The 21,695-nt window shown below is 35.7% G+C and overlaps 3 protein-coding genes across 3 annotated transcripts in view; 2 read left to right on the top strand and 1 right to left on the bottom strand.

The window, feature by feature from the left end:
• LOC136782426 (lachesin-like) overlaps window positions 1–12,587 on the top strand; it is a 76,034-nt gene extending 63,447 nt beyond the window's left edge. Inside the window, exons 2-10 of the mRNA XM_066741852.1 lie at window positions 7,095–7,310; window positions 7,610–7,950; window positions 8,058–8,208; window positions 8,637–8,912; window positions 9,599–9,705; window positions 9,796–9,988; window positions 10,282–10,308; window positions 10,407–10,531; window positions 10,656–12,587. Coding sequence (XP_066597949.1) covers window positions 7,095–7,310; window positions 7,610–7,950; window positions 8,058–8,208; window positions 8,637–8,912; window positions 9,599–9,705; window positions 9,796–9,988; window positions 10,282–10,308; window positions 10,407–10,501 — 1,406 coding nt within the window. The 3' untranslated portion in view covers window positions 10,502–10,531; window positions 10,656–12,587. The remainder of the gene's footprint in view (window positions 1–7,094; window positions 7,311–7,609; window positions 7,951–8,057; window positions 8,209–8,636; window positions 8,913–9,598; window positions 9,706–9,795; window positions 9,989–10,281; window positions 10,309–10,406; window positions 10,532–10,655) is intronic.
• A 1,079-nt stretch (window positions 12,588–13,666) lies between these two features.
• Window positions 13,667–15,457, bottom strand: CHORD (CHORD-like protein). Its single transcript, XM_066741853.1, has 4 exons — window positions 15,084–15,457; window positions 14,450–15,009; window positions 14,184–14,372; window positions 13,667–14,112 (listed from the first exon to the last, which is right to left on the bottom strand). Exons 1-4 carry the CDS (start codon window positions 15,160–15,162, stop codon window positions 13,927–13,929), a joined length of 1,014 nt encoding a protein of 337 aa, XP_066597950.1. The 5' UTR covers window positions 15,163–15,457; the 3' UTR covers window positions 13,667–13,926.
• Window positions 15,458–15,759: 302 nt separating this feature from the next.
• Window positions 15,760–21,189, top strand: Strip (striatin interacting protein). Its single transcript, XM_066742030.1, has 11 exons — window positions 15,760–16,156; window positions 16,460–16,579; window positions 16,643–16,926; window positions 17,006–17,184; window positions 17,272–17,585; window positions 17,659–18,114; window positions 18,187–18,431; window positions 18,517–18,744; window positions 18,831–19,002; window positions 19,068–19,272; window positions 19,436–21,189. Exons 1-11 carry the CDS (start codon window positions 16,049–16,051, stop codon window positions 19,699–19,701), a joined length of 2,577 nt encoding a protein of 858 aa, XP_066598127.1. The 5' UTR covers window positions 15,760–16,048; the 3' UTR covers window positions 19,702–21,189.
• Window positions 21,190–21,695: the final 506 nt, after the last annotated feature.

Consider the following 21,695-nt stretch of genomic DNA (forward strand, 5'->3'; position numbering starts at 1 on the left):
CTACGCGCTGAATACGAGAGAATTAATAAAAAAAGAATCGTCGATAAGGATTGTTTCGAAATGCTAAATGAATATTAAGCGTTTTGTGCCGTATGGATGATTCGACGGGTTAAAGTTTTAGCGCGACGAAGCCGAGGCAGAAGCGGAGGAAGCAGAAAAAGAGAAAGAGGAGAAGAAGAAGACGCGCAAGAATTTGAGCGGACGCGTCGGGTCAATTCGGCCGGTGGCACTCCCGGTTTTCTCGGTTTTGTCATGCTTGCTTCTGCGCGCGCGTTTCAGCCTTTACGAGCGACGCACACATTCCAGGACGACGTGTATTCGCTAAAACTGCTCTCCCGCCCTTTCCTTTCCTGCTATTTCCTTGCACTTTCACGCGTTTCTTCTCTCAATCTTGCATACAAGCTCCTTCGATTCGAACGCTCTTCAGCATCCTCTTCCCAACTCAACAAATCTTTTCGTGCAATTCTACGGGAGCTTTTTGCGCTAGGAACAATATAAACAATTTTTTTGATCTTGGAAAAATGTTTTATTAGCCGAAATAGAGAGAAAAGAATGTTTTAGACACAGAAAGATCGATTTTAGATCGATTTTAGACAACCGGAGCGATTGTTTGGATTTGTCGTGATTAATTTTGACGGAGCCGCGCGTATTTAAATTAGCCGGGCGGCTGCTGCTTTGGTGCGTGATGCAACGATAGGTAAATATTTATATGAGAATCTCTGAGAGAGAATTTTTTTACTGCATGGACGTGGCTCGCGCTTTGTGCTTGTTTACGCGTGTGTGTGTGTGTGTAAGCGCGTAGGTTACGGGGAAAGAGTCTTTCAGTCTTTCTCTCTTGGAATAAGAGTGCGTGCCTCTTGGCAATAATAACCATTAAGGCGTGAGAGAATGCACTGGCTGACGTCATCCATTCACCATTCCTTCGTTTGTCCACCATGCCCCCCCCCCCCTCTAAATACAGTTATACTTTCTGTATCAAATGGTATTCGTTTCGCTTTCTGTGTTCATTTGTCTATCCACCCCCCCCCCCCCCCCCCCCAATATTCCCCCTTTAACATTACAAGCAAGAAAATCTTGCCTTCCCTTGTGTGTATGCATACCCCGTTAATTTTTCTTCCTCCTCGTCACTTTTCCTTCCAACGCCTCCACTCTCCTTGCATTAATCAAACTTTACTCGGATATCCCTTTACTTCGCGTATACCAGTACTTTTCCCCATACTCATTTATCATTCGAAATTACGAAAATTATTCTTGAAATACTTGTTATTGTTGTTATTATTTTATTGATAGAATTGCAAAAGTCTCTGGTGCCAGATTGAATTTCTGTAAATTATATGGTGTATAGATATAGGTGCACGTGTGTAATATTGGTTGTTTACGCGTCGATAATGATCATTGGGATCGTGACGTGCAATTTAGATCTCCTTTCAAACACCGAGGATAATTCATGGTCGATTTTATTGTTGGGCTAAAGTCGTTGATCGAAGGACATGGTAATGGAAATATTTTCAGAACTCAGTTTTGCCACGTGACTCTCGCAAAATTCCATGGGTTATTCTATTCACTTTCCTTTCACCCTCGTAGGCCGAGGAAGCCATGTCGGAACTGATGACACTGATTTATGGTCCAACTGGTCCAATCGATAAATCGACGACATCCCCCAATCTAATTCAAGATAAGATAGCAGTGTTCGTACTACTACCCTAATTTTCGAGATACAGTGGGTATATGATCATTAAAAGTGAGTCTCGAGCGAAACAACATCATTAAAATGACTCAATTATTCAGAGAGTGGTAAAAACAATTGTTGAACCGTCTAACAAATATTTCAGAATGAGCATTCGTAATATCACTCTAATATTAATAATACGATAAACATATACTTGGTCAAGAGGACAACGTTCAACAAATCAGCATCATTAAAATGACTAAATTATTCAGAGTGGCAAAACAAAAAAAATTGTTGAACCGTTTAACAAATATTTGAAAATCAGCATTTGTGATATCACTCTAATATTAATGATACAATGAACACATACTCTGACAAGAGGACCAAGTTAAGCAAATCAGCATCATTAAAACGACTGGATTATTCAGAGTTGCAAAAAAACAGTGTCGAACCGTTGAACAAATATTTGAGGCGAGCAAGGAAAAGAATGATGTAATGGTTGAAAAAGTCAATGTGGCTTATAGGATGTAGGAAAATAGGAAGGAGGAAGGTCGTAAAACATTGACTCAGCCCACTTTATTAAAAGATCGAGTAATCCTTTACTCGGCGTATTTCATTACGGCGCGCGTTACCCAGCGAGCCGTTGAAAATGAAAAAGCACGTATGAAATGATGCTGCGAGGAATGCAATTGAGCTTCGCGTGTTTACTTCGTGGAAATAATGCTGAATTACGCCCAAGGACAAAAGTGCGGAATTGAATAAGTCGTAAAAAAGGCAATTCATTAAGTCCCGTTTCTTCTTCTTTTTATCGATTAAGGATTAAACAAAGGCGCGCGCATAATCTAATGCATAATTCATCAAACCGATGCGTAGAGTTTCATTGATCGAAGAACACCGTCGATTGTCTCTGCGTGGATGTACTTAGCCGAATCAGCAAACAATCCGAAGATGATTTTAGAGGCCACTGAGCTTCCGGGGAGAACATTTTACGGATCGTTTCAGCGGTAAATTAGAAAAATTTACACCGAAGCGAATTAAACTTTACGCGTGGGATAAATACATTATTTTTATAGGGTTCGTACGTCCTCTAACGTCTCTTCATGCATTGTTTCAATTCAACGTGGAAAAGTGCGATTTTCATGATTGCTATAAATTTAAAAAATGTAAGAACAAATAAGAATTATTTCCTATATTTCTCTAATGAATAATTCATTAAAACCGAGTGTGTGGAGTTTCATTGAAGACTGTGAATTATTCCAGTGTTGGATGTACAGAGTCTTCAAATAAGCAAACAGTCTTAAAATGGTTTTAGAGGCCAGTGAGCTTCCGGGGAGAAAATTTTACGGATCGTTTCAGCGGTAAATTAGAGAAATTTGCACCGAGGCGGATTAAACTTTACGCGTGGGATAAATGCATTATTTTCATGGGTTTGATACATCCTTGAACGTTTCGTCACGCAGTCTTTCCATGCAGCAATGAAAATCACGATTTTCGTGATTGCCTATAAAAACTTAAAAATTAAAAGAAAAAATTATTTCCTGTATAATAACGACGTAGCCCCAAGCTTTGGCATTTGCCAAACTTTCTACTATATATATATATATATATATATATATTCGTTGAATAATAAACCACGAAGAATTATCAATCACCGTGTCAATTATAATTACAGCGATGGTGAGCAACATAGTGGTACCAGCTTTTGATGAAATATTTTCTTACGTCAATTAAATGCGATTGATCAAACGAGGCATTCTTCGTGAAATTATCATAAAAATATAGATAATAATAGTTTAGTGTGGTAGAAGCGCGAGGATATTGCAGAACACGATAGATTTGAAATTTATATGCTCGAAGCAGCTTGTAATCACTGAAAATATACGATTGCGCATACGTGGTGACTCAGATGCTGACATTTCTGATTCCTCCTCAGAATCTGGCAGTCCAAAGCACTCGGATTTTCTGTGTATGTGCGTATGTGTGTGTTGTTTGTGAGAGATCCTGGCCACAACGAGTCTTTGCAAAAGAAATTAACGAACTTACCATTCAAGGCTTACAGTATACCTGCACGAGAATGTTCAACGTTACATTTTCTCCGAGAAATTTAAAATTCTATCAAAATACTCTTTCACGTTAAACATATACTTCGATTTGCAAGCTCTGATTTGGCATTCGTTATATAGCGCGTATTATCTATGTGTGTGTTCATTCTACCCTTCACCTTCAACCACTAATAAGTTTTAAGCTCCTGAAACCAATAGCCATTTCAAAAAATTGTTCTTACTGTCACGTTATTATAATATTGTGTAGCCGATTTCTCGAGCAAATAGGAATTTTAATCTTGTCTGAATAGTAAACGACCTTTTCTACTGTTTATCAAATATGTACTACAGTTGTGCTTCATAAAGTATCATTCTCGTACATTTTACTCTTACATCATGTTATATATAATAATTTTAGAAATATATCCCAATAAATTGAATATTTAAAGCTCCCCTTGTCTCTCTTGTCCGAACCATAAAAGACCTTTTCCACTGTTCGTAAATACACGTTATACGTATAGCTACTACTCGTACAGCGCCACTCTTGCGAAATAATGTTTGCGGAACGTACATAGTATGTACTAATATATTCCAGGGCTGAAGGATGAAATTTCAAAACAAGGATTGGTCGAACGAGTCTCGCACGGTACAAGAGGGCCGGGGACTGCAATAATAAGATGAAATACGATATCGTACGGGCTCGGTTAGTTTTCTCGTGTATGATCTCATTTGAATCGTTATCAGAAGCGATTCGTGACGCGCTGCAAGGAACGGCCAATGGGGAGAAGTCTGCGAGAGGCAGTCGCTGTGAACCGATGACGCGTCAAACGTGCCTCGAACGCAAATGGAGAGCGCACCAGCTTTTTTTTTCTCCTTCACAGTCCAGATGACATCATCCTAACACCGAATGGTCTTAGGCCCGTTATTATATACTCACGCGTGTTTCGCGCCCGCTTATTACCGGAAATCACCCATCAACTTTCCTCGCGTTCCAACACATTTTTACCAAAAATTCGCCGACGCCAAATTTTTCGCTCGAGACTCATACTCGACCGAAGCGATGCGTCATAAAATTCTGATCGTGGAAAGAAAAACAAATAAACGATGGAAAGAGAGATGGAATACTTTTTAGTTGTCGAGGACAATAAAATTGCAAAAAATTACTTCCGAATGAGAATTTTTTATCAAAATTCGTTCAAGCTTGAATCAATATTTTAATTAAACGATTAAAGCCCTTTTCCTATGAGTTAATTAATACTAATCACTCGAAACAAAAATTACTCCATCAACAACTCGAACCATAAAGCTTTATTCAAGAAAAAATATATAAACATGAAAATAAACACTAGAAATTTTGTCTGATCGTTGAAAAAAATTTAGGAAATTGGTACCCGGAGGAAGATGTTCCGCAGGGAGTAAAGATTTCTTTTTCAACGGGGGTGAGTCTACTACCGCCATTATTATAGCACGGGAGAGCGTATGCGGACAACGTGGCGCCTTTGCGAGGACGCGAGGAGTGGGTTGGGCTTTGGAGGACTGAGTATGTAGAGAGGACAGGGCCGTTGTGGGGGGTTGGGGGGGGGGGGGTACTGTTGCCAGGGACTCCAGAAGGGAGAGACGAGGCCGAGGGCTCGGTTAGAGGGAGAAAAATAGCGCGTCGCATTGACGTTTGAAGCGTATTAACCTAAATTCTATATACCCTGCATGCACCTCGAGTCGTATCTCACGTTTGGCGTTATTCCTCGCTCGACGCCCGTTTCCATCTCGCCCGATCTAGGAGGCTCCGTGGAAGAAACGAACCGCGCGTAAAAGCGAAAAGACAGGTGGGGGGGGGGGGGGGGGAGGGGCGGCTTTTAAAGGAGATTTTAGCGTCCGACGACCCGGATCCCCGTGTGGTGGCACGTCGGTGTAATTCAAAGTGACCGGATTACGTAAGAACCAGGCGGCGGAAGGAAGGATCGAAGCGGCGAGGGATGGTCGCGACTCGCGGGTCGCTGCTGCTGGTGCTCCGTGTGCCACTCGCTCGTTTGCACGACCCATTTTTGCGGAAGAGGGGTGCGCCGCCTCGCGTTAAACGGGAATCGTGACGAAAATGACAAGCGTGCTCCACTCTTTTACCGGCTAACTGAGCGCGGACACGAATAAGCCCGGCCCGACCCTCTCCCATTTTTCTCCCGCGCGTTCCATCGCGCTTTTTCTTACCTCGGCTATTACACGGTATATATAGCACACCAGGAATTCCGGCGAACGCGAAACTTGGGCGCGACTGACCAATCTTGCATTTCCGATGGATCCATTTTGTAATTCGAATTTTATTGCCTGTGTTTCGATTTGAACTTTCCGCATCTTCGAATTATGAATTTTGGGTTGTTATTATTATTATAGAATTGTACGATATAGCATGCTATATAATGGCGAACGAGAAACTTTTGACCACGAGTGACCAACCGTGCGGTGTGTTCCGATAGATCGACGATAATTTGAATTCTATCGGGCGTAATTATAATTAGCGGTTCTGCATCTCGAGATCAATTTTAAATGACTATTATTATAGATTTATATAATACCAGGAGCTCTCAACATTCTGGTCGAGCGCGAAACTCTCCTGAGCACGAGTGACCAATCCTGCAATCTCGATAAATGAATATTCATTGAAATTACGAGTCTATATATAATTACAATTGCAAGTTCTTGATCTTAGAGAGAATTTTATAATTTATTATTATTATTATACAATATCCAACGCTACCGATTCCAGTAAACGTGAAACTTAAATTTAACTCGACTGGCTAATCACGCAATACCGATAGACCGATATTAATTAAAATCGTATCACTCGTAATTATAATTCAAGGTTCCCACAATTTGTGAATTAATTTAAAATTATTGTTATTATTATGGAAGAGAGGAAGAAGCGAGGTTGACGAAGAAACTGGTGATGGTGGTGTTGGTGGTGGCGTAGCGCGGGGTCGACTCTATTATTAGAATTCTCGCGCAGTTCTCAGTCTAGTCTAGAGCGAAGAAAGCCGGGAAATCGGGTGCGGCCACGCTCTCGTTATTCATGTATACTATATATATATATATATATATGTATACGCGCGTAAAGCTCGCGCTTGCATTGGTAATCCTACCGCCCTCCCTCCCCCCTCCTAATACTGCATGCCTTCTTGCGCTGGAAATAATTGAACCTAAATACACACTTGGTTTATTTACCGGCTGCAGGAAAGACCAAAGACTAAGCAAAGGGAGGGAGGAATTAAAACTAGGATACGCCAATAAATAAAACCGTTTATAGAATTCTCCAAATTGTGTTAAGATAATTTTCAAATATTTATTTCTCATCCGTGATTTTCTCTTGATTAATTAGTCGTTTTATTTCGTAGGCTGGTGTAAACCGAACAAAGATTTTGGTCCCGAGGACTATCCGGAGGACAACGGTCCTGAAGACGAGAAGGACGAGGATATCGATGACGAGGATCCTGCTGACGAGGACGATGATAACGATAACGGCGAGCCACCGAAAATTATTTCCCAGCCTTTGACCGTTAGAGCCTACGCCGGAAGCACCGTAATGTTACCCTGCTCGGTCGTCAATAGTAGTAAGGATATTATTTCTCTCATGTTTCTTATCTATACACTGAGAATTAATTAATTTTATTCGAATTGTGTGTGTGATATTTAATTATTTACTTGATTTTAGTAGTAATTTATGTAGATATATAGTTCGTTTATAGAAATATCATTCGAATGAAATGGATTTTTATGAGCCTTATTCAATTTCATTTATTTTTAATTGATATTTATAAATGATGTTATTTTGGAGAACAAAGATTTGGTTGATTTGTATTCTCAGTGTTTATAGTTTCAATGTGTAGTTGAGTAATTAAAACATTCACAGAGAACTCGTTGGTCATCTGGAAGAAGGACTCGGAGTTCCTCATAATGAACAAATCACCGGAAAGCAGAATCAGGACCTTGGAGAACAACACTTTGGTGATCAAGGACGCAACGATGAACGATACCTCGGATAGCTACAAGTGCAGCGTTTTGGACAAGAACAATCCGGCTGAAATCGTTCACAGAGTCGTGATAGAAACCAAGAGGCCAGCGACCGGAAGCGCGAGTTTAAATATTCGCGTCACTCCGGATGAAAGAGTCGTCGTGAAGCACGGCGAGAGAATCACGCTTGGATGTCACATTGACCTTCGACCTGCTCCTGAAATTAAGTGGTTCAGAAAGGTAATTTTATTCGATCGATAATTCTACGCTCGAGTCCTCGGTTATTTTCGTCTAAAGATGCAGGATAATATGTATAATAATAATAATACGTGCCTTGCATTTTTCAGAACAAGAGGATTCACGGTGGCGAAGAGACGATAAATGGAACTTACATGACTATCCACAAAGCAAACAGGCATCACGCTGGAATTTATCAGTGTTTGGCTGATGATGGCAAAGAAAATCCACCGCACGCTGCCATAGACGTAATTGTGCAATGTAAGCCCAACGCAAATGACACTGCGTTTACTTTCTTTCGTCCGCTGCACCACTCAATTATTCCAGTTGTAACGCTGTGAATCATCCGCGACTGTTCGGCCTTCGCGGAAATAGAAAACACAAGAGGACCGCGCGACGTTCCTATTATTAAACTCATCACTGTACAAGTATTTTACTCTCTGCACAGATATACTTGCTTATAGATTTTCCCGTAGTTTTGAATCTAATTATAAGCCACATCCTCTTAAAAGAATTTAGAATTCATTACAGTAAATCATTTTTGATTCTACTTACGACCTCTTGGAATTTCATATATATATATGTGTGTGTGTGTGTATAACTAATTCAAGTGCTTTACTTTTCTTTCTTTTAATTTATTAAGAATATTCACGTTGAGCAAGATGGTAATACTCTATGTAATTTTGTAGACACTCCTGAAATTGAGACTGATTACGACGTTCAGCATACGGGAATTGGAATCGAGTCCCAGTTGACCTGCATCGTTCACGCCAATCCAATTGCCACGGTCAAATGGTTGAAAGATCAAAAGGAAATCTTACCGAAAAAGGGCAAGGTCATCATGAGAGATAACAAAACTAGGCACACCCTTCATATTCAGCATACCTCGGCCCACGATCTGGGCCAATATACCTGCACTGCCACCAATGATCTTGGAGAATCTAGCACGACTATTACTCTCTCTGGTAATTGTTCAATTAGCCAGTCTCGACTGTTATCTCTATACGCCAAACCTTCATTGAGAGAGCCTTTTTCGAAAAGCACATATTTTCATTCATAGTTATTGGCAATATATTGAGATTAATGACTATGCAAAAGAGTTTTTATTCAAATCTACCGCAGCGTGATGAATCTGAACAAACTTTGAAGAATATTTCTTAAATGATGTGCTAGAAAAAGAAAGACTGCTAATAAATATTTTGCTTGTTCGTTGCTTTCCTAAAATATATTCGTTCGAATTTATTAAAACAGATTATCCGTCAAAGTTTGGTAACGCTGTGAAATAAAATGAATTTGTAAAGTCTTCGTGGCGCTTGAACGATGAATGATAATCGGTCAAGTATTCAATATTCTTTGCATTATCTCTGACGGTTGTCGTGGTAGATAAGAAATTAAACCACGTTCCAATATAGCTTGTTTTCTGTTACCTTGGAATCAAGAAAGATCTTATGTTCATTTGCCATCTGTGAAATAACGTTTGGCATGCTAATTAGCATTACTGAGTAAGCGTGTATCAATGTTGAATTTAACTCCCGTCATTACTGGTGCACAATAACAAAATATTTTCTCGAGAATCGACGATCCTATTTAATATAAGGATGGTTCAGAAAAATCAGGAGAATCAGCAGATGAATATTCAATGTTGTTACAGCTGTACCATCACGGGCCACTTTCTACGAGGGTGAAACAGTGAACGATGAGAAAGGCATGCTCCTGAAATGGCACTTTGAGAGTTACTCGCCAATAGCGGAAGCCAAGGTTCGTACACATAAATTCAACGAGTAGAGGGAGATTTCTCGAGAAAATTGAGCGTTTGTAAATCAATGGTATTTTTTTCTTGTTGAACAGGTGGAAATGAGACGCAAGGGTACCAATAACTGGAAACCTTTGACGTCGCCCAAAGTAGACGCAATCGAGCCAAATAAATATGTGGCAACGCAGAGAATAGGAAGATTGGACGCGGAGGCTTACGAAATAGTCCTCGCTGCGAGAAATACTTTTGGTTGGTCCACTCCATCCGTTCCCTACACGATTACTGGAGGTAAATGATAAACGCCTCTCCAGATTGATAAATACCAGTTATGTTAATCGAAATGCCAATGCCTGTACCAAAGTGTTCCTTGTCCTCGCTGTACAGGAAACTACTTGCAAAAATTCGCACACAGCTGTTAAGCTATTAGCTAACCCTTCTGCGTTAGAGATATTGATCATCGACACAGTGGGAGTAGCCACAAGAGTATTATACTATTGTTATAGGCAGACACATGTCGACATTTTTATATAAGCAAACTACCAGACTTTTCTCTCAACTAATCAAAATATCTTTTATTTCAGATTTCAAAGCCAAGCAAGCGGAAAGTGGTAAGTTGGACAAATTCATTCATCTTCTGACGTTCTTTTTTTGGAAATATATAAATGAGCATTATATCAATTATAAAATTAAAATTTTTCTTTTACAGTAACGAAATCATCCGCAGTTTCCACGAAAACGAATGTAGCTATGACGGCCTTACTCCTAGTCCTCTCAACACGTGCCTTATTCATGAGTTTGTAACTGATCCAACATTAAAAACTATATATATAGGTAGGTTTAACTATATATAATTTGATTACTATGATAGAGGGCTGTGGTCGAAGAAATATTAACCATTGCGCTATTTAGTTTTTCTTGAAGTATGTGCAATTTCACGAGACGCATTGATTTGCAGGTAATTTGCTGCAGCCAAAGCATACACCAGAATACGCCACGGTGAATTTCGTAACGACAGGATATCTTGGAGAGGTGTTACTCGGTTTATTTTCTACTCCAGTTCAAGCTTAACACTCTTCTTTTGCGAGCTAAGTGCAGAGGAACCAAATATATTTTGTTATTGCTGCAAATTAAACTGTGCACGAGAGGAAGAAACAGAGTTTTTTATCTCGAGATAAAATTGGATTATTTGTAAAAAATGTTGGGAAATCGTAGGAAGTTCCAAGTAGGCGAGTGAAGAGGAGCGTTATCCGAATGTACACACTTGACTCTCCCCGATATGCTGCGTATATGCGCGTTAAAAAAGGACAAGCATTTGAATTGTACTCCGTTAAATAATGTATAATCGTTAGAGGTACTACATACTTTAAAGTATATGTGTATACTTGCACGTATGCGCACATACACACTTACATACTTAACATAGTATTCACTTGTACATGTATAAGTCCAGAGATACGCGATTACTATTATAATTTATTTTTGTATGCTTAAGATTATTAGATTGATATTTAAATATGTCACCCTCGTGCCATGAAAGATTAGCAAGTCCATAATAGCAAAAACTTGCATAAATATGGCACTGAAAACGCCCGCAGACTACGACTACAAGGCATGTACCTAATATATATATAATGAATATATTCAACGTATATATAAATATTATAAATTTATTGTTTATATATATATTATATATACACAAACAGAATACGATGTTTCTCATCAGCTCTTAGAATTTGATGAGATTCGTCGCTTTAAAGCCAGTCAAGTAATGCAAGTTGGAAGCAAATACTACATGCGTTTTAAGGGCTACACAGTAACTTTAATGAGGAAATAAAAAACGGAAACAAAAGTGTCTTTTAAATAATCACGTTTATTATAATACATAATTTTATAATAGACATCGGTGCGTTGCATGGGGCTATCTCTTAATGTTTTACTTTCAAATTTTAAGGAGCAATTAATTATTTAACTTATTTATTTACACGATTTTTAATTGCATTCGTATAAATGTTGTACATGCTTCCGACGCTGGTAAATTTATCTGTTATACTATACTTTCTTCACAAATACCTAAAACTTATACTATATTATGTAAAGTGTGAAATTGGTGGATACGAATGGCTGTTAATCATGAAGGTATGAGAGATTAATCGCAGTGCTTTTTCCACAATAGTTGACATAAAAGGTCTTGAGGAATAATTTACCTGGAAAATAAAGTTAATCATTGAATAATAATTTTGTAAATCCGAAAAAGTGAATATGCAGTTAAACTATCGCTAATTTATATAAATTACTGCGTGGAATTGATTCTGTTGTTTTTCGTAGGCGAATGAGTTAGATCTTAGATCGTTTTTCGAAATGATTTATAAAGTTAATGCGCGAAAGGGAAAATATACCAGCTGATAATATCTTGATACTTTTTGATCGAATGATGTGCTTTATAATTAAACATTTAATTACTATTGAAAGCATCCGCCCAAGTATATTTATTCGGCATCTAAACTATATAGTATATAATAAATTCTAGGGAGACTTACTAAATTTTTTTTGCAAATTATTAAATCAAACATTTCTGTATATAAATTTATATTCTATTAAGTGTAAAGTATTGACTTTTTAGAGAAGAATATGCTTATAAGTAATTTTAGTACGTGGTTCTTTCAGCGATTGAATAAAACAATGTATACTGTTGCCTTATACTATGATATAAAGTTAAATCAGAACAATCAAAAAATAGTTCATAAGACAATTATGCAATGAGCACAAGAAATCAATTCAAATTTTATTGTATGACAAATGATACATTTTATGCTATATTGACGTCTCACAAATTGTATTCGGATTAAAAGAGAATTATGAAAGTAAATACATACGTATTTTAAACAATTATTGTTAATATGTGTCTCTCATTTATTCATATGTAAAAATCAATGACAATAACCAAAATGAAAAATATTTTGATTAATAATTAAAAAAAAAAGTATTTCACAAAAACAAACGCCCGTTATTTTTTCCAAGAGTATTTAATGATAATAGACCGATCATTTTCTTTAACTTTTAATTAATTTATTTGCATAACTGCAACTTGCAGCTAGCTTGATCTAGATTGAAAATCTGATTACTCGTAAACGTTCATTATACTCTGTTATAATATTTCCTTTATTTTCATTTCATCAACCTAAATTATCGCTTATAACAGAAGAACTTAAATTTTTGGGGTAATAGAATAACATACGTTAAAATCAGTTTCTCAAAAATGTCGATGTACCGTAGAAACTCTTCTGTAAATTTAAGAATAAAGAAATACAGTAATGTTGGGATTTGCGATACCAGCTTTGGGCAGCAAAAACTTTTAAAAAGATGACAAAGACAAGATGCTAGCTGCATTCTGAGTCACGCACGTGCGCGCTTAAAACGCTCATATTCTGTAACAAATATAGGGCAGTATCAATAAACTGAACTTAAGCTTGGGACAGGCTTGGCTAAGATCAATTGTCTCACTTTAACTTTTAGTGCAATACTTAGCTCGTTTTTTGTCTTAAGTAATTGCTAAGCTAAAATTCCAGCTTAGTCCGGTTTATTGATACCGCCCATAGCGTAAACTATATACTTTGAGCGCTTTATGCGCGACTCGGAATGAAGCCACTATTATCTTTGATAAGATTTCACCGCAGTATAACTAACTTTATTTTCGATAGTGAATTTTCATACTATTCTCGATGGAACAGTGACGTTACGTCGAGTGAAATGACAGACCGGACACTTTCAAAATGCAGAATTGTAGACCACTAACTTTCCCCTCTTTCCAATTAGAGAGCAGGTTAAACTCAATTATTACAATACACACTAATTTACAGTCTACCTTACCTACGTCCCACTCACTATTTTAAAAAATAATATTTTAGTATAATAATAGCACTTATTAACGTTGACACTACCTTCCTCATCATAATATAGTCATTAAAAAACATTTGTGTATATTTTATTACAATAAAAATAACTATTTTTACTTTGTACAAAATTCATTTCTTAAAATTGTGCTTTTCTATACAAAGAAAATGAAATGTTGAAGGCCATTTTATATATATTAGTAAAATTAGTGTAATTTTTTGTTCAATGTACAATGGAAAAATATAGAAAATTTAAGAAAAAATACAGAAGCAAAAAGACAACATAATTAATTAAGTATTTTTATTTTAATAAATTCTCACTTCTTAAGCAAATATTTAAAGGTCACTGAGATCCACAGCTTCAACTTGAGTGGTTTGTCTTTCTTCATTTTTCTTTTCTTCAATAGTGTTGGGAGATCTTGGGAAATATAATTGTGGCCAAGATCCTGGCTCAGCTTTTCTCAATTTAATTTCTACTTTAGTAGGAAGCATATTGACACTGCTTTCAGAAACATTAACCACCTGTAAAATTAATTATTTAATAATGTTCACAATTTCTTCTATAGTATGCAAGATATAAATTGTATAATTACCCCTCTTAATTCTAAGTCTAAATTATATCTAGAATTTTCTTCTAAGAAAAATAAGTCTACAGTTAAATGAATTGGATTTAATTTTACAAAGGATTGATTTGGCTGATATTTTTTAGCATAAACTGAAATAACCACAAAAGTTGCTGTTTGATGCCAATCCATTCTGCAATGAATCTTTTTATTTGATTCCTGAAATATAAAAAAATTAAATAAATAATAACACTATTTACAACCATTTTCAAATAATAGGAGTCAATAAAATATACTTTAGATATCCATGTATGTTTTCCCTCTGTACAACCAGGCTGTGCTAAGAACACAGAAAAATCTGTAGTTTTCTTTTGGCAACAGGACCAGTATTTCATTCCCTCATGGAAAATAGGAACACCAGAATGGTACACGCAAGTTTCATCATCTGAGCATGGGCCTTTATAAGTAGCACTACAAGATTTATTTTTGCAGCTTTGTCCAATTTGAATTTTATCACAATTTAAAGTTTCTAACGAATTCATAGTTAATCCTTTGATTTGTTCTAACAAAGTTTGAGATATATTAGGTTCTAGAGTAACTTGCATAACATCAAAAGATGGCCTTTGCAATGTTGGTTCTGAGATTGGTTTGATTTGAACTTCTAAAACATCATCGGTTTTAGATTTATCAACAGCAGGCTTTTCTGGCTCTGGTGGTTTTTCATTAGTATGATATGACCTTGCGCAACCTTTGATATTCAAAAATTCTGTAAAATCTGTGCACCTCTTACTACAGCAAGACCATCCTTTATAAGCGTCATGAAATACAGGTTGACCAGGATGATGAATACAATCATCTAGACAACATTAAATATATAAATTGCTTGTGGTGAACAATGATTAATTTATATCTATTTTATAAATCTATTACCTGATTTATTATCTGCTGGATCAAATTTTTTTCCGCAGCCACGATTATAACAATTTAACAAAGTTTCACCTCCTGACATTATTTATATTTAGATTAGGGATGATAAAAGGTATATACGTCTTTGAGATAATATCTTGGTTTTTTTATTCAAAGAAAAATATTTCTTTGATTACTAATACGTCGCTTTTATAGAATATCACTGAGGCAAGCTAACACAATAAACGAAGTTAAATAATTTTAATTTTTCTAGTATGTTCTTTTCTCCTCTCTCTCTCTCTCTTCTGTCTCTCAACTTTTTGGCAAACTAGTCCAAAAATGGAACATTGTGTAATTTGTGCCTAATTCACCTGATTGTGCCGATTGTGGTTCAGTCATCAGTGCCACTACCTGCCACTACCTACCAATCACAGGGTCCACAGGCCGCCACTACCAAGCACAGTAAAACACTACACAGTAGTGCCACTCTGCGAGGGAGAATGCCAATTGCCAAGCCAATTGCTTGACTGCTTGTGTGGACGTGGATTCTGCGGGCCCTGCGAAGTGAGTAAAGTTGCCTGCCTGTTGATCATGGTACCGTTCCTAAATGCACGATAAAGCTTCTCAATATTTTACCAAAAAAATTAAAGCTCTGCTGCGCAAAAACAAAGCATATTACTGGGCAATACTGGGTGGGGGCAGAGCGTTGTATTCAGTTGTATTCCGGTTGTTCCTCCGGTTGTTCCTCCGGTTGTTCCCTGGGTCCGTCTTCCGTCCTCCAGGGAAGAGCCGAACTCCGAAGTCCGAGCTCCGAAGAGGTATTTCTTCGGGGATTCGACTGATTTAGACTCTCAGAATTCGTAGTCTCGGAGTTTCGAGAGTATCCTCGGACCTCGAGCAGCCTTGAGGAACTCGAGGTTCTGTGATTGACAGATACCACCGTGGACATTGAGTGATTTTGGTAACTAATCTCAACAAACAAAGTGAAGATGGAAGAAGAGGATGTACATAAGGAAATGGATACAAATGGAAATGACAAATTTTATCCGGAAATTATTAGAAACAACGAGCTTATGAGACGCCGTAGAGAACAGGATGTAAGTTGCGCAATACAATTTTATGCAGAATAAATTTAATTTCTTTGTATTATATTGTCTTTGACAATTCGCATATTGTTACCTAACCTTGTCTGCACTTTACAAACAATTAAAGTATTACACTGTATGTACAAAAATTTATTTGGAAAATATCAAAATTTAATGTTAAATGTGTTTAACAAAATTATTATTAAAAAAAATCTCATTTTTTATTCTTATATTTAATGACTGGTTTATTTGTTTACTAAAGAGCATAGTTTATACCATAAAATGATTATTAATTCTAAAAATATTTTTTATTAGGCTAGAGGAGATCAACGCAATGATTTGGATTTTGTATATGATGATGCTGATACTCATGCCAATGAGATAGCCGAGCTGTACAGCTATACAGAACAACCTGAGTTTCAGCTGAACCTTGAAGTAAATCTTATTCATTAATATTAGTAAAGTGGCTAAATTATTAATAAGAGCTTTGTATTATAGGCCTTTGAAGACCAATTAAAAATGTATAAACTTATACCTTGGTGGCAAAAGCTTTCGGAAGATGAGAAGCAATCAGTAATAGAAAAATTGATGGACCAACTTGAAGTATCTGACAAACAACAAAGGATGAAAGCAGCGCGTTGTATATTATACTTAGCTCAAGGATGTTGGGCAGAGGTCCAATCGGATAAAGAACAGCAGGAAGTAACAAGAATGAATGTAATGCTCCTCTATAAAGCAGGAGTCTTTGCAGCATTTATCGAACTACTTAATATTGAAATTGAGTGAGTAAGAAATCTGCACAAAAAATAGTTTTGGTTATAATTACATAATTTTAATAATTAATAATATTCTGTTTCTTAGATACAGTATTACTGCCTGCCAAGCAGTGAAAAAATTAAATGCTAGCTTATCTGATTCAGTTGATTTAAGAATAATTTTGTCTGTACTATATATCATTACTGAAGTGATGAGGGAAGAATTAAAGGATTTACAGAACAGCAGTTACAAAAAACTTGTTGAAAGCTTCAAAGAGGAGCTTAGTAAGTTTTCCACTTTCACAGCTAATTTGACTTTACTTGCTGAAAAGCTCAACAAATTATAATAAATGAAACAACTAATTTTTACAGTTAATCCATATGGAGAGGAGTTATTAATAGTTAAGCTTCTTGATATGGTTACTAGTTTCTGCAGTGGATCTTGTCCCAATTTCCCAATAAAGAAAATTCTTTTGCTCCTATGGAAATTGATTCTAGTCAGTTTAGGTGGCATTGATATTTTAAGAGAACTAAAAAAATTATATCGTGCAGAAGTTGGTTTAACTACAGAGCAAGAGGATACAATAGAAGTTGCAAAAAATATGAGAGCTAGTTCACCCCCAATTAGTGCAGCAGATTTGATAGAGATGCAAAATCAAAAGAAAATTACTAAAAATTCTCGACGGGTATGCATCATAAAATTGTTTTAATATCTGCATTACTGTACAGGTGACTTAAAAATATCAATTTGTCTTACAGAGTTTAATTAAACAAAGCTCACTGGATGATCCAGGTTTAGGAATGGAGTATGATGGAGAATCTGGTAACAATCCCTCAGGATATGCACCTGAAGCAGGAGACAATTCCAGCCAGCAGAATATAAGAGAATATCGACAAGATTACAGGGATAATTGGATGAGAGATCCTCCCGAGCCAAGCGAAGATCTGTCAAAAATGGTGATAGTGTTCGATCCATCCAGTTTCATGCACCAGTATTATGATGATCAGTCATTCTCCAAAATACAAAAACCACTTGTACCTGAGCCCATAAAAGCAAAAAGTTTACCGTGGACACCGAAAGTTAGGCAAAAGGACGTAGATGCGTTTTTGGAGGTGTCAAGATTGAAATTTGTAGGATATAAATTAGAAGGTGATAGGGAAAGCTTGGCTGGATTACCACAACCCATTCACGAAGGAGTTAATACGCTAAAACGAGTAAGTAAATACTTCAATTTTTTAAACAAATTTCACTCTCGACATTAAACGTTATCTGTGTTTTTATTGCAGCACATGTACACGTCTTTATCTGAAATACAAATACAAAAAGAAGAAGATATTGCTAGGAATCCTATGAGTACTCCCGAACCACCACTTCGGCAAACTCCTACTGAAATTTTATATCAAGCTATTTTACCAAATTTACCACAGTACATGATTGCATTGTTAAAAATTTTACTCGCTGCCGCGCTAACGAGTAAAGTTAAAACCGACAGCATTAATATCAATGCCGATGTTTTACCAGCAGAAATGCCGTAAGTAATTTCATTTTACAATAAGATTGCTACTATTTATTTTCTTCTATAAATAGGTATATAATTAGAATGAAATATATTTCAGAATGACGGTTGTAAAATCAATGACCTTAAGTATTGACGTAAACAGACACAAAGAAATTATTGTAAAAGCAGTATCTGCTATTTTATTACTTCTGCTGAAACATTTTAAACTCAACCATATTTATCAATTTGAGTTTATGTCTCAGCATTTAGTCTTTGCCAATTGTATTATTCTTGTGCTCAAGTTTTTTAATCAGAACATTGTCGCTTATATAGAGGCAAAGAATGTGTAAGTAAAGATTATGGTTTTTTTTTTATAACTTGTATATTTCTTTGTTTTCATAATTCATTTTTTATCCACTCTTCTTATTTTAGAATCCCAGTTTTGGATTTTCCAATGTGTGTAATCGGAGACCAACCTGAATTAACTATTGAGAGTCTTGAAATAGGAGATAATCAAAGTTATTCTTGGCGCAATGTTTTTTCTTCCATTAATCTATTAAGAATACTTAATAAATTGACAAAATGGAAACACAGCAGAATTATGGTAATAATTAGAATAAATTCCCATATATCTTGAACGACCAAAGGTTAATCATTTAATTCATTCAGATGTTGGTAGTATTTAAATCAGCTCCCATTCTTAAACGTATGCTGAAAGTTCGAAATGCCATGATGCAATTATACGTATTAAAGTTGCTTAAAATGCAAACAAAATACTTAGGACGACAGTGGCGCAAGACAAACATGAAAACCATAAGTGTAATTTATGCTAAGGTCAGACATCGCTTGAATGATGATTGGGCATATGGCAACGGTAGGTGTTTAATTTAATGCTTACTTCTATGTGTCATTGTCATTTTATTTATAGAAACTTCTCACAATCAAATAAGAAGCCCTATTTTGCTTTAAAAATGGCATACCAAAGCTGAAAAATTAAATTCAAGCAATCATGAAACGTCTCTCGTTGCTTTTCACAGATCTAGATGCAAGGCCATGGGATTTTCAAGCCGAAGAGTGCGAATTACGTACATGTGTTGATCAATTCAATAACCGGCGATACTCCAATCTTCCAAAGGATGAAGAGATGGAACCTGTTGACTCATCTATCACCTCTGTGCTTGGGGCAAATATCGATTTGACAGAAGAATTTAAACAACACTACAAGCTTTGGTTACAACAGGAAGTATTCCAAAGGAGTATCAACTGGGACGAATTATTAGATTCTAAAACTTGTGAAATTTAATTTTTCCTCGACAATCCAACGCTAATATGCAAAATAAAAGATTTAGAGGATGGATTGTACGAATTATATAATACGGTATCGAAAAACTATACGTGGAAGCTTCAAAATTACAGTAATTGTAATTCATTTTAATTCCTTTTTATAACAAAGCTTTCACACGCATTAAATATTTATCATTAAGCTGACCATATAATAATTGAAAGTTGCCGATTAAATGCATGCAATTTTATATCCGGCATACTTCTTAAAATAAAGAAATTGCATTAGAGAGCATATGTTTACATAAATATGAATACACACTATACAAATATAAATAGTATATCATTAAAGCTTTTTACAGAAGAGCTGCAGAATGAATTATAAATTCGTCTTTCTTTATTATTGCAAGCACGAAAATGTTGAATATGCGAAAAAGTTTGCAGTTATGGTGTTTTTAGGCGGTATTTTTATTTATAGATAGATTTTGTAGATAATATTGTATATTTTTAAAATTTCAGCATTTTATATTTTACTTTTATACTTGCCGAATTTATGTAACGCTCATTCATGAAATCCATTTGCAAATATCTTCTTAAATCAACTTAATTATTTGCGAATTAAATTATATTTTTAGGATCAAATTCAACAATTGCTTTTATACAACTTGTCTAATTGAAGAACAATTGGGAAACGAGATCAATGACCGTTTAACGAGCCATTGAAGAATGCTGAAGAGAATGAATTTCATACTTGAATTAAGTATTAACTATAAAGGATTAAAATACTCTATCCATAGACGATATTTGCGAAAAGATTTTTTGTGATCATTTATCCCGCGTGCCTGCACATTTGTATATACGTACATTTCATATTCGTAATTAAATGATATTCAATAACATATGTCACTTCTGGATCATTTGGGACATGTTGATCACTGAAAATTACGGTAATAAATTATGATAGACCAAGACGCGTAACTAAGGAGTTTTTTTTTTTAGTTTAAATTAGAATTTCTGGAAAGTGAGACTCAGATTTAATAATGAGTGACGTCTTTTCTTACGCGAAAGCACAGTTTATCACGCGTTTCCAGCAAATGCGTCAATGCTCTCTCAAACGACAACTATGTAAATATCGTTTAAAATTCAAGCAAATGCGACACATAAATAGCATGGAACTCGCATAATATCTTCCCAAATCAATGTTTCCTTTATATTATTCTCGAGTTCTATACTCTATTTGATAAAAAAAATTTATTTATTCGATGCTTATTATAAAAATTGTACAAATCTGGAGTAACAAGTTGTTATATGTTATTTAAGGACCACTAATTGATACCCCTAAATTATTAATGCAAAAAGCACTATATTCGGTTACTTAAGAATAAGATTAATACTGTAATATAAATTGATTAATTGATATTAAAATGGTACAATAAATCATAGAAATTTGCTTTTCGGTGCTTTTTAAAGTGTCTAAAACAATCGTTTACGAGAAACCCCTGTCCGCTTAGCAATTTATTGTTATTTTGTCAAATAAAAGTTTTATTTTACTGTAGAACTTTTGCAGCAACGTATAATTACAATTTTACCGTGTTTCTTCGATCTCAATAAAACCCTGACCTATAATTATTAACGAGTAGCAATAAAAGTGTACCAAGCATACTTAAAGGAACCAAGTTATATTTTTTTATTATAAAGCTATAAGAGATAAACATTAAGAATTATAAAAAAAAGAAGCTACGGCATTTGTAATGTTTTCGAATACGTAGGAACTAGACTGGAGCAGAGATCTATATGTATACTGAAGAACGAGACAGCAATGATTCTTGTCAAGGCTGAGTAAGAAGAAATTGAAAGCATGTTCAGCCTTTTGATTGAACAGGAAATTGCAGTAAGATTATTGTAGAAATTTAAAAAGGTAGCAAACAGTGCTTTTATAGATTGGGTTCCAAAATTTAAAAAGACATTATTGAATTACGAAATTCGAAGGTTATGGTGAACAATGATCAGAGAAAG

This window comes from Prorops nasuta, unplaced genomic scaffold (genome assembly GCF_024137725.1).
Source record: "Prorops nasuta isolate Cenicafe-Biocafe unplaced genomic scaffold, Cenicafe_Pnas_1.2 PNAS00027, whole genome shotgun sequence".
Classification (NCBI taxonomy): Eukaryota; Metazoa; Arthropoda; class Insecta; order Hymenoptera; family Bethylidae; genus Prorops; species Prorops nasuta.

What these genes read in the sequence shown, in the direction of transcription:
- CHORD (XM_066741853.1), bottom strand. Translation starts at nt 15,162, where the DNA reads ATGTCAGGAGGTGAAACTTTGTTAAATTGTTATAATCGTGGCTGCGGA. An exon ending in TCCAGCAGATAATAAATCAG is followed by an intron (nt 15,010 to 15,083) that starts GTAATAGATTTA and finishes AATGTTGTCTAG; the next exon opens with ATGATTGTATTCATCATCCT. An exon ending in AACATACATGGATATCTAAA is followed by an intron (nt 14,373 to 14,449) that starts GTATATTTTATT and finishes TTTATATTTCAG; the next exon opens with GAATCAAATAAAAAGATTCA.
- Strip (XM_066742030.1), top strand. Translation starts at nt 16,049, where the DNA reads ATGGAAGAAGAGGATGTACATAAGGAAATGGATACAAATGGAAATGAC. An exon ending in AAGCTTCAAAGAGGAGCTTA is followed by an intron (nt 17,185 to 17,271) that starts GTAAGTTTTCCA and finishes TAATTTTTACAG; the next exon opens with TTAATCCATATGGAGAGGAG. An exon ending in GGAAACACAGCAGAATTATG is followed by an intron (nt 19,003 to 19,067) that starts GTAATAATTAGA and finishes TAATTCATTCAG; the next exon opens with ATGTTGGTAGTATTTAAATC.